General features: G+C 32.4%; 1 protein-coding gene and 1 non-coding gene across 2 annotated transcripts in view; one reads left to right on the top strand and one right to left on the bottom strand.

Annotated features, from left to right (window-relative positions):
• Positions 1–307: 307 nt before the first annotated feature.
• On the top strand, positions 308–380 carry Trnav-cac. Its single transcript has one exon. It is a non-coding gene; the product is annotated as a tRNA-Val (tRNA).
• A 524-nt stretch (positions 381–904) lies between these two features.
• Positions 905–12034, bottom strand: part of LOC106110637 (serine protease HTRA2, mitochondrial-like) — a 22778-nt gene continuing 11648 nt past the window's right edge. Inside the window, exons 4-15 of the mRNA XM_013292523.1 lie at positions 11567–11656; positions 10511–10687; positions 9521–9753; positions 8323–8584; positions 5567–5862; positions 4785–4916; positions 4397–4493; positions 4029–4196; positions 2992–3092; positions 2512–2576; positions 1783–1839; positions 905–1165 (exon numbers count right to left, since the gene is read on the bottom strand). Of these exons, the coding sequence (XP_013147977.1) occupies positions 1057–1165; positions 1783–1839; positions 2512–2576; positions 2992–3092; positions 4029–4196; positions 4397–4493; positions 4785–4916; positions 5567–5862; positions 8323–8584; positions 9521–9753; positions 10511–10687; positions 11567–11656 (1787 nt within the window). The 3' untranslated portion in view covers positions 905–1056. The remainder of the gene's footprint in view (positions 1166–1782; positions 1840–2511; positions 2577–2991; positions 3093–4028; positions 4197–4396; positions 4494–4784; positions 4917–5566; positions 5863–8322; positions 8585–9520; positions 9754–10510; positions 10688–11566; positions 11657–12034) is intronic.

Raw genomic sequence — 12034 nt, 5'->3', positions numbered from 1 at the left:
ACTTATAGTATGATTGATATTTTAAAACTTCAAGTTACAATATTTTATACCATATGTTTTTCGTTTCTGCTTGATATAATTCCTTTAAATTTTGTAAATGGTTATTTTATCAATATTTATTTAAAACCTAGTCTAGACTATAGATCTTAAATGTATTGTTACAAGTATATAGGTAATAGTCATTAAAATTATAACTATTTTTCGTAATAAAATGATTTTTCCACAAAGATTATGTTGTATTTTCCTTTGTATAAGTAGTGATAAAAGCAATGCAATAAGTAAATCTATTATTGAGAGTGTATTTCAAGTTTTCGTAGTGTAGCGGTTATCACGTGTGCTTCACACGCACAAGGTCCCCGGTTCGATCCCGGGCGGAAACATCACTTTTTTTTCTAAATTCTAATATTTTTTTAATTAAGGCAGAATAATGTTATCAAAATTTTTTTTTAGTTTTGTTAGTAATTGTTTTTATTATAAAAAGAAGGTATTGGTAATAAAACATATTATGAAAAAAAAATATTTTTAATGGCAAACTTAACATTCAATATTATATACACTATTATAATACAAAAACATACAAAAAAGTCTTTATTTTTTAAATAGAAAGATGATTTTTATCAACACTTAGTGCGACAGAGACAGCACTACAAATCGCAATTGTCTCTTTCTGAAGCTCATAGTTTCTATGTAAATTATTATTGTAGGTTATTTAATTTTACATAACAGAAAATATCACTTTGTACAATCAGGACAATTCGCGGTGTTTCAATTACAGAAAAGTGTATTTTTGAATAAATTACTTAGATTAATTTAGACTGTAAGTCTAATAAGGAACTAAGGAGGAAGGGTCTAATAAGGAACTATGTGTTAAATAAATAAATAAATAAAGTGGTATACTGCCAGATTTCCTGATAGTACTAAATTGTAACCGAATTTATTAATTTTATTGTTTTTCAAATTTCAAATTAACAAATACAATTTTATTCATTTTTTTACATCTTACAAAAGCACAAGTTCATGGTTTAACGGATTGCATTCGCTAAATTGGCGAAATTGTTAGTGTATCTCGGGTGTGACAGTGAGCGTCATCTTCTTATGTCCGCGGACCACCTCCAGCTGCAGCCGGCCCGAGGTGCTCTCCAGCAACGAGTAGATGTCTGTCGCACTGCAAAACATATCTTACTAGTATTATAAATGCGAAAGTTTGGATGGATGGATGTTGAAGTTTGTAGCCTAGACTGCTGAACGGATTTTGATGAAATTTGGTATAGATGTCTGGAAGAATACTTAGGCTGTTTAGTTTTGTTTATTTTAATTCCACGCGGACGGATTCGCGAGCGAAAGGCTAGTATTAAATATATGAACAACTAGCTGCTGCCCGTGAATTCGTCCACGTGATATTTACAAATATAGCCTATGTTAGCCGATAAAGCTATGTAATGGTGAGATATTTTTAAAATTGTCCCAGTAGTTTTTGAGTTATATCAGTAGTCTGTTTACAATTTTACAAATCTTACTAATATTATAAATAAAAGTTTAGATGGATGTTTGTTGGGATTTGTAGCCTAAACTGCTGAACGGATCTTGGTGATTATACATGTAGAGGGTAGTCTAGAACACATAAGCTACTTAGTTTTGTTTTTTTTTTTTTAATTCTCCGGACGGAGTCATAGGCGAATGCTAGTATTGTTTTTATTAGACAGTTTTGTAAACTTTTCTTAAAATTTTCAAAATATCCAATCTTAAAAACATTAATTTACTTTCATATTATTCAAAATTTACCTGTAAACTGGTTTCCCGTTGATATTCGTTATGATATCTCCAGGTTGTAGACCGCCACTGTAAAAAATCATTTATAATTAATTAAGTAGCATAGTTTTATAATAAATCACGAGGAATTTAATTATGTTTGTACGTAACTTTAGTATAAAAGAATTCAATTGAAATATCGCAATCAAGCTCTGATGAGAATTCATTATTATCTCCTCATCCTACTCCCGTAGGGCGCAACAGGTTTTTGTCCTCCAAATAACTCTTTCATACGTCATCTCAGTCATCACTCCCTTCTTGATCATGTCACCTTTCACGCAATCCATTCATCTCTTTCTATGTGTACCTCTACCGGTATACCACATTCATAACTAACATTCTCCTTGTTACATGCGATTCATCCCTTCTCATACCATGCTAACCTTTTACTCCTTACCTTCTCTACTACCGGGGCTACTCTCAAACTTCCTCTAATATACTCATTTCGTATCTTATATCGTGTTACCCCACACATTCATCTTAACATTCGCATTTCCACTACATGTATGCTCCTTTCATCCGTCCCTTTTACTGTCCAACATTCAGATCCATAACTCTGAGAGTTAATGAAAAATATTTGTTAGAATTAAACACTAAAAGTTTCCGCAATAGTAGGAAGTAAAATGAATTAATATTTCACATTTCAATTGAATTCGAGAACACATCATTTTAACTTGCTCGCAAAACATAAAACATACTTACTTGTAAGCCGGAGAACCGATTATAACTTTCCACACAATGATACCATGCTTGATATCTGAGGGCATCTGAAACAGTAATCAACAATTTATTTTATTTGTCTATGAAGAATTAAAAAAAATACAAAAGCGAGTATCCTATGTGTTCTTCCAGACTATCCTCTACATCTATACCAAATTTCATGGAAATCCATTCAGCAGTTTAGGCTACAAACTCTAACAAACATCTATCGAAATTTTCACATTTATAATACTAGCTTTTGCCCGCGACTCTGTCCTCGTGAAATTAGAAAAAACAAAAAGGAGTAGCCTATGTTCTTTTCCAGACTATACTCTGCATCTATGTCAAATTTCATCGAAATCCGTTCAGCCGTTTAGGCTACAATCTCTAACAAACATCCATCTATCGACCTAAACTTTCGCATTTATAGTATGATCAGATACGAAGATATTTAAGTGACTCAGAATCCATTATTAAATGTACCTCAGGGTTCCTCATCCGCAGCTCAATGAGTATGTTGGGTGTAAGGGAGAGCATGGTGATGCCCAGGTACCGCTTCGACACCGGCGGGGACTTGCTGCGGCCTACATACCACACCAATCATATACAAGAAAACTTAAAAAACCTAACTTAGGATAAGTCAAGTAACAAAATATTAACAGTACAAAGAAATAAGTCCAAATATCACCATACAATCTTGTACTTTAATTAAATAACCTTTTATAACTATATTTCTGCAGCGGAAATAAAAAAAAAAAACATAGCCTATGTTACTCTCAGATAAATTTTAACGGTGAAAGAATTTTAAAAATCCCAGTAGTTTTTGAGTTATTTCAATACATAACGAAATACAAATCTTTCCTCTTTTTAACATTAGTATAAACCAGTTGTTGCTCGCGACTACGTCCGTGTGATATAAAAAAAAAATGCATAGCCTATGTTTTTGATATCAGCCCAGTAGTTTTTAAGTTAATTCAATACAAACGAAAATACAAAAATAGAAATCTTTCTTAGCTGAATTTAAATTGTAACAGCTTATTAAATTACAAGGCCTTGCTTAAACTTCGAATTTCATTAAAGCTGTGTACAATATAACTGATATAATAAGTAAATATTCTTTTTGTCTTGCAAAAATGCCTTCGATATTTGTATATTTTTTAAATGCACAATCAGGAAATCCAATGGTGGACCTTACTAGCTATAGACTGTAGGTAAATAGTTAGTTCACTTTTCATTAGCGCCAATAGCCTAAATGTTTGATATACGAACTACCGATCTTGAGGTTGAGGGTTCGAATCCCGGCATTCGACTGTCGTGAACCATATCCTAGCACAAGTCTATAGCTTAGTTGGAATGGTTAAAGGAAATATTAGTAAATTAACAAAAATCTACTAATATTATCAAAAAAATAAGTGGGAAGTTAATCTCATTGTTGAATAAAGCAATTTTTCTGTAAGTGTAACACCGCGTATTTCCGCAACTGTACTTTAAAAATCATTTTTAGATTAAAATATACATACTTTTAGCTAGGAATTCCTTGACATAATCAATTGGTATAGCAAATGATATCCCGGACATCACTTTCATACTGTTCACTCCGATAGCCTCTCCGTCCAAGTTGACTAGCGGCCCTCCGCTGTTGCCAAATGTGATTGGTGCATCTGTCTGTATGTATACCATGTCTTTACCTGATTAGAACACAAATAGCAGATTAAATCTATAAAAACTATACTTTTCACAAAGTTTTTCTTTAACATTTACCAATTCTAAAACATTTTTTCTTTATAAATTTTTCTTATACAACAACTAGCTAGCTAGATTTCTCCCCTACCCTCTTTTTTACCCTAACTAAGGGGGTTTTAGTTAAGCTAAATATAATTAAACATACCTCTTAAACCGAGCTCCTCACTAGCTCTCTGCGCAGAACTCACTACCCCAGCTGTGACTGTGTTACTTAAAGCTAAAGGACTACCCATAGCCACTACCTGAAATATAAAAAGAATTTCAATTATGTAATATTATAAATGCCAAAGATTACATGAATGGATGATTGTTAGAGTTTGTAGCCCAAACAACTGAACAATGAAATTTGGCATAGACATTGAATAGTCAATAATCTGAAAGAATACATGGTCTACTCGCTTTTATTTTTTTTAATTCAACACTGACAGAGTTACAGATTATATTCATAAAGCAAATAGTAGGTTAAAAAGAAATAAAAGCTATATATTCACAAAAAAAAGTTAAGAATTAATAAAGTTTTAAGCTGGTCGTACCCATTCTCCTGGCCTAATATCTGCAGACGAGCCAAGCTTCATTGTGGGCAGGTTCTTGACTGGGATACGGAGTGTTGCTAAATCTGACTTCAAGTCTACGTCTTCAACTACACCCTTATGTGTGGAACCATCCTGAAATATAAAATATTGAGAAATAAATGAGTTAGAACATTAATATGGAGATAAAAATTAATAAATGGGTTGAATATTTAATATTAGGGAACCTACACCTAGAATATAAATTTTAATATTTTCTAATGCTAATATTTGCTCAGAGCAATGTTGGGGTTACCGCGGATCTGTAGCGCTTCAGCAATGTTTGCTGAAGCAAAACTAAATGATTTTTTTATTCATATCTTTTTTATTATTATTATTATTATATCTTGTATAATAATAAACATTCTTTATTGTATAATCATTCTGTACAGGATTATATCGCTGTGGCTTCTTAACTAGGAAATCCTGTGCTTAAGGAGCCAATGCCTTCTCTTTTAAGGTACATTTAACAACAGAAAGAAAAAACTAAAGTATCGAAGCCACATAAATTACAGAAAAAATTAAAGTTACTGTTAATTCGTGATTATAAATTAAACTTATAGAAATATGAATGTATAGATGATGCAATTAAGTTGAAACATAATCTTATCAAACCTAAGATTAATTTTATCACTAACAACATTGTGTTTTATTTTGTTGATCACCTCTATAATAAAAATTATCATATATTGACAGAAGAATTATGAAACAAAATATGAAATATAAATAATAATAAGGTAACTTACGAGTAATTTGACTTCTACTATCGCGTTAGGCTTATTGACAACAACATGAGCATTTGTTAATATCAACCCATCTTCCTTAACCACAAATCCTGATCCATTAGACAATGTTATTGGACTGCCTGTATACAAGTCCAGTCTTCTTCCATCTTTGATCTCTATATACACAACAGAAGGTGCAGAAACTGCTACAACGTCCGCTATAAAGTTATACTTCTCTCTTCTACCTTTTAAACTATCATTAACTATACTAGCAGCTGAAACTTTCTCCTTAACACTCACGTAACCTATAACACCGGCTGCAGCCAGTAAAATCCCATTAAAAATATAACTATTGTCTTTTTCACTTTTTCGTTGCTTAAAAGTAGAAATTGCACGGTATGAACATCTATAATTAATATTTAAAATTGGTTTTTTATTTAAAAATCTAAGAAGAGACCGAACCATTGACATTTTGAAAGTGACATTGATAAGATTGACATTGACAGTTAAAATTACGATTGACTCGGACAAAAAATGTTGCTACAAAATCATAAGAATTAGGAGAGAAATGTGTAACATTTAATAAATCCACCATAATCTAATAATCATATTAGATTCAATTAATAGCTCAGTAGTAGTAGTATTTTTATATAGTCAAAATGCTTTTAATAAAAACTCGCTTTGATTTTGCTTAATGATCCTCATTCTTGTAACATTATTTTACAGAACAGATGAAAAAAATGTAACGAAAAACAGAATAATGCTTGCATAACTGCTAAATAACTGTCGTTATTTTCTATTTCGATTGTTATTTTAAGTGAGGTGCCGATTAATATCATAACGTACCAAAAATGACAATTCTTCCTACGTTATGATACTAACGTTAAAAACGAACATTTGTAAAGAAATATTTAAATCTTCGCCTATAACATTTATCCGTATCAATAGAAAATAAAACAAAAAGTAAATGCCTGGATAATCGTATATTTCAATAATATGTAACAATAAAAACAAAGTGATTACATTGCTAAATTTTTACACGACATAAATGTCTCTAAGACCGAATTTCACGTTATTTGAATTTAACTGCTTAAACATTAACTTAAAACAAATAAATGACTATATTGAATATTGTTATATACTTTATTCCAAACATTTAGAATGTAAAACACTACATAATCTCGCGCTTATAAGTTTCTGAAGCTTCACAGCCAAGTGTTTACATAAAAAAAACGAGTAAAAAACGGTGTATAAAATATCAAGACATTATTCATAATTCCAAGTAAGTTTTAATTTTAAAAAATAACGAAAGCATATAACAATATTCCTTTTAAATAATATATTTAGGAACTATGTGTATAATAAAAAAATAATAACTAATTTATTGACTATACAATAATTTCTGTTTCATTATTTTTACAATAACACATTTATTATAACAAGATTTTTCTTTTTTTTATTTGTATGAATAGACATTAATTTAACTGATGTTTCTAATTAAAACAATGATTAAATGTTTAAGAACAGAAACGAAACCAGTGAAATTAATATCTATCTAGCTTTACAAGTTCCGTTTATTTTACTTTGGTATGAAAACATATAATTATTATTTCAGATCTGAATATGAATAATTAACCAAACGTTAAATATATTTAATTTTATCCACAAGATTTAAAAATAAAAAGCTACCAGCCATAATACTAATTCAATATATTGAATATAATTTCAAAACGTATTCAGATCTTTTTAAATAAATATAATTAAACGGTTATGCTATGATATACACTGGTATTGAAACTAATAAATACAGATAACTTTATAATGTAACATTAACTTGAAACTAGGAAAACTTAAAGTTGGAAAAAACACTAAAAAAGCAAGGCTGCACTTTATAAAATGTTCAAAAATACTTATTTATTGACTTTACAGGTAACACTATTTCTGATATGTAAATTTAATTATTGTTCACTAAATAATTAATAGAGCCAATAAGAGCGTCGGTGGCTCAGTGGTTTGAACACTTGACTTGTAATCTACAGGTCTTGGGTTTGAACCCCGCTGCACCAATGTGATTTTAGATTTTTCGAATTTTCATATGTACATAATTTACCCGACGTTCTTACGGTGAAGGAAAACATCGTGATGCTTGCACTTATCGGCGAAGAAATTCAAAGACATTTGTGAAGTCAACCCGCAGTACAGGTTGACTATGGCCTAGTCACCCCTTATTAGGGTAGGCTCCGAGCCCCTCGGTGGGGACGTATAGTGAGCTGGTGATGGTGATGTGATGATGAAATAATTAATAATGAATTATTAAAAAGGTATTTTTAATCATTCTTAACTTATTAACTTACATAATTCAAACCGATGTTTTAACGATCTTTGAGCAATCGAGACATTTTTAACTTTACATATACTAATGTGTTACAAATGGATGTAAAGCAAAACTTAATTTTGAAGTTTATTACATAACTTTGTTACTTAAGGTTTAAATGTTACTTTAATATGTTAACTATGAAATGTTACTATTCCCTGTAATGTAACATTAAACTGTTATTTTTTCAACAATTTAATTTTAACACGTTACTTTATTATGTAACATTGATGTTACTATTCCCTGTAACGTAACATTCGATTTTATTACGCAAACATTTACACATTACTTACATTTTAATTGTTACTTTATATTGTAACATTATAAAATGTAACATCACTTTACCTTGTAACATTAAAATTTGCGTTACAAAAACATTAGCTCCAGTTGCTCCAATCCTCACATCCGCAACCTTGATAACCGTTTTCGATGGTACCGTTAATTTTAACGTTACCGTTAACGTTACCGCTACCGTTAATATTAACGTTATTTTTTACGTTACCGTTAATATTACCGTTGACCTCAGAAGGTCTGTAAGTGTAGAAGACATCACAGAACGCAGAGTCATCTCTCGGCAGGTCATAGTCAACGTGTCTAGCAGCTAGCCAGGCCGCGCCCATCGCACTAGATACGCGCAACCGGACTAGTTCTAGCTCAGTTTTTACCTGGAAGATAAGTATTACATTTAAAAAGTCATATTTTAAGGAGACATACGAGCCAGCGGCCACCGGAAACGCTAAGTTAACGAAGTTGACTAAAGTGAATAGGCTAGTAATCTTTTGACGATATCACCGCTTAACATAAGCTGGAATTGTTGCTATGAGCTGGCTTATTGAACACTAGCTATTCCCGCGCGGTTTCATAGGCGGGAAATTGCAAAAACTTATTTTATTGTTTAGATTTGTCAAATACACAAATGACAACGAAGGCCTTTGACATTTACCATTACCATAATAACCTTGCTTCCTTAATGTTGGCAGCTTTTAGTTTATGGTCCCTTTTTCACATGAAGGTTTTTTTCCAATTTACCCCCTAAGTTGAATAGCGTAAAATATATAGCCTAAAGCATTTTGTAAGTGTAGGACTTTATATTAAAGAAAGAATTATTCAAAAATACGCTTTGATTGCTGACATCCTACGTCACAAAGCAGTGTGTTAAATTAGTATAGACATAGAAATAGATAAAAGGTGAATCTATACTTATATTATAAAGAGGAAAGATTTGTATTTTTGTATGTACTGAAATAACTCTAAAACTACTGGACCGATTTTAAAAATTCTTTCACTATTAGAAAGGTTATTTATCTGCGAGTAACATAGGCTATATTTTTTGTTATTTTTAAATTTCACGCGGGCGAAGTCGCGAGAAAAAGCTAGTTTGTTATATAATAACTTAGAAGGGTTTTTTTAAATTATTTTCTTTATTTCCTGCTGCTATGTTTTTTGCAGCAACCTTGTTATCTTTGGAATTTTTTTTTTCTAGTTCTTTACCTTGTTTTTTATATTATTTTATTTTCATTTTTTACTTTTTTTGTATCTTTTTTTTTGTTTGTTTTACATATACATATATAAACTTAGAAGGGTTAACAATGTTCACTAACCTTCCTATCGGCGAGTTGTGCGAGCAGGCCGGGCTTGAGCGCGTGCCAGCTGTGCCACACGGAGCCCACGCAGACGACGCGCAGGCGCAGCGCGGCGGGCGCGGGGGCGGGCGGGGCGGCGCGCGCGCACAGCGCCGCGATGTGCGCGCCGAGCGCCGCGCCGCCCAGCGACAGCAAGTGCGCGCATAACGCGTCCCCAGAGTACGCCAGCTGGGAGATCTTCGCTGTTAGACCTAGATGTACAAGTCTAGATTAGTTGAAAATGACGCTAAATGGTTTTATTTTCAATACACTAATAGACAAATTAGCAAAGAGATTATAGAATTTTTAGACGAGGCAACAATTTTTTTAAACCGGTACTTTGATAAAAGGTACTAAATTGTATTGACATCTAATGAAACATTTAATATATAAGAAGCTCCATCTTTTGTAATAAAACAAACAAAATGAAATGTAAACATTAAAATATAACATAATGACACCTATCGATTAGTTTTGAAAATTTATTAATAGAGGCGTTAAAGCGCGGACATCTTTAACTAAACTATCGCACAATTGTTTAGTCTCGCTTTGATTCCTATGACCTTATATGGATTGCGCACACTACTTGATTAGTCGTACAACTAAACAGTTGAATTGGCTGTGAAACTATCGACAATCCCACAACAGTTGTGCGATACTTTATTTAAAAGTGCACCCGCTCTTAGTGAAATTATGTTTCATGTAAACTGTTAACTACCTTACTAAATAAATGCGAAAGTTTAAATGGATGGATGGATGTTTGTTAGAGTTTGTAGCATAAACGGTTGAACCGATTTCGATGAAATTTATTTACTCACTTTTGTTTTTTTTTTAATTTCACACGCACGGAATCGCGTGCAAAAGCGTTACTCTATACATTTTTTAATATTTTGGAAATTAGTAATACAATATTAGTAGAATTTGAATGTTATGAGGTCAGTAATGTGTGTGCAATCGTAGTAATCTTACCAGCAAAGTGAGATTTGTCGAAGTGCTTATATGAATGGGGCAGCAGGTCGGCCCTTGTGTCGGCGTTGAAGTGCTCCCGGATGAGTTCCCATACGCGGTGTGTGGGGTGCGGCGCGAGACGCAGACCATCCACGTCGTCAAACACTGTCTTCACCGCACGGTGGGCTATCCAGTAAGCTAGAAATATATTATTATATTACTAGCTATTCCTAGTGACACATCACCAAGGATCGGGCGAAATAACTTGTCAAGAAGGTGGGTGCCAAGTGGTGGCCAAACCGCGCGTCGCAAACCGTATGACCCGCGGGTCGTTGGGGCCATGGGTGGTGTGTTATTCACTAGCTATTGCTCGCGACTTCTCTCATGTGCAATTAAATAATATAGCCTACTTTACTCACTGATAACCTAGCTTTTTTATGGTGAAAGAATTTCTGAAATCGGCCCAGTAGTTTTTGAGTTATTTTAATACATACAAAAATAAAAATTTAAATCTATCTAGAACATGTATATGTGATGGAAATATCGGATTCTGTTCCCTTCTCTGACAGTCATTTTAAACCTATCTGAGCTTCTATCAGCCAGTGGTGGGAAAGGCCCTAAATCTTAAAAAAACACTTAATTTTATAACAGTTTGATGGCAACATTATTTATATTAAAGTGTTGCCATTTATTACTCGTTCTCGAATTTATTGTTTCTACGTGACAAAGTTTTGTTTTTTACGAATTTACTACGGTATTAACTCATTGTAAGATATTATACAGAAAAGATATGTCACGTTTAATGTTGAAAGTTATTAAGTAACGACAGTTTATGGCCTACATAAAAACCTCTTTTAAGTTACTTACAATGTAACTGAAGTCAAAATCTTACTAATATTATAAATGCGAAAGTATAGATGGATGGATGTTTGTCAGAGTAGTCTAAACGGCTGAATGGATCTCGATGAAATTTGGTATAAATGTGGAGGATAGTCTGGAAGAACATATACACTTTTGTTATTTTCAATTCCACGCAGACGGAGTCACGGACGAAAGCTACTTAATCTATAAGCTTACCTCCTCCTTCATCACCTAACAGATACCCCCAGCCTCCACAGCCGTGCTGTTTGCCATCAGGGGTGCGTAGTAAAGCATTAGATCCGGTCCCTGTAATTAAAAAAAACCTTTAATTAAAATATATCAAATCATAAATGATTAATTTAAAAAAAAAACTTTTATAAAACTTTCAAATCCAATTGTCAAAATTCAAATACATAAATGACATTAAAGGCATTGGTTACCAATTACCGTAACTATGGCATGATTTCTTTGCTCCTATCAGGTTGTAGATTTTGTCCCTTTCCCGCATCACGGTTTTTATCCAAATTATTTACTCCCTTAGTCTAATAGCGTGAAAATACATAGCCTAAAGCGTGTCGCAAATGTAGGGATTTTTATTTAAAAAATGATTATTCCAAAATATGCCGTAATTACTGACATCCTACATAACAAAGATGTTTTTTTTTTTTTTTTTTTTAATTCTTT

The sequence above is a fragment of the Papilio polytes genome, unplaced genomic scaffold (genome assembly GCF_000836215.1).
Source record: "Papilio polytes unplaced genomic scaffold, Ppol_1.0 DF824213.1, whole genome shotgun sequence".
In the NCBI taxonomy this organism is placed as follows: Eukaryota; Metazoa; Arthropoda; class Insecta; order Lepidoptera; family Papilionidae; genus Papilio; species Papilio polytes.
Note: the sequence above shows the minus strand (reverse complement) of the source record. Positions and strands in the feature narration are given on the sequence as shown.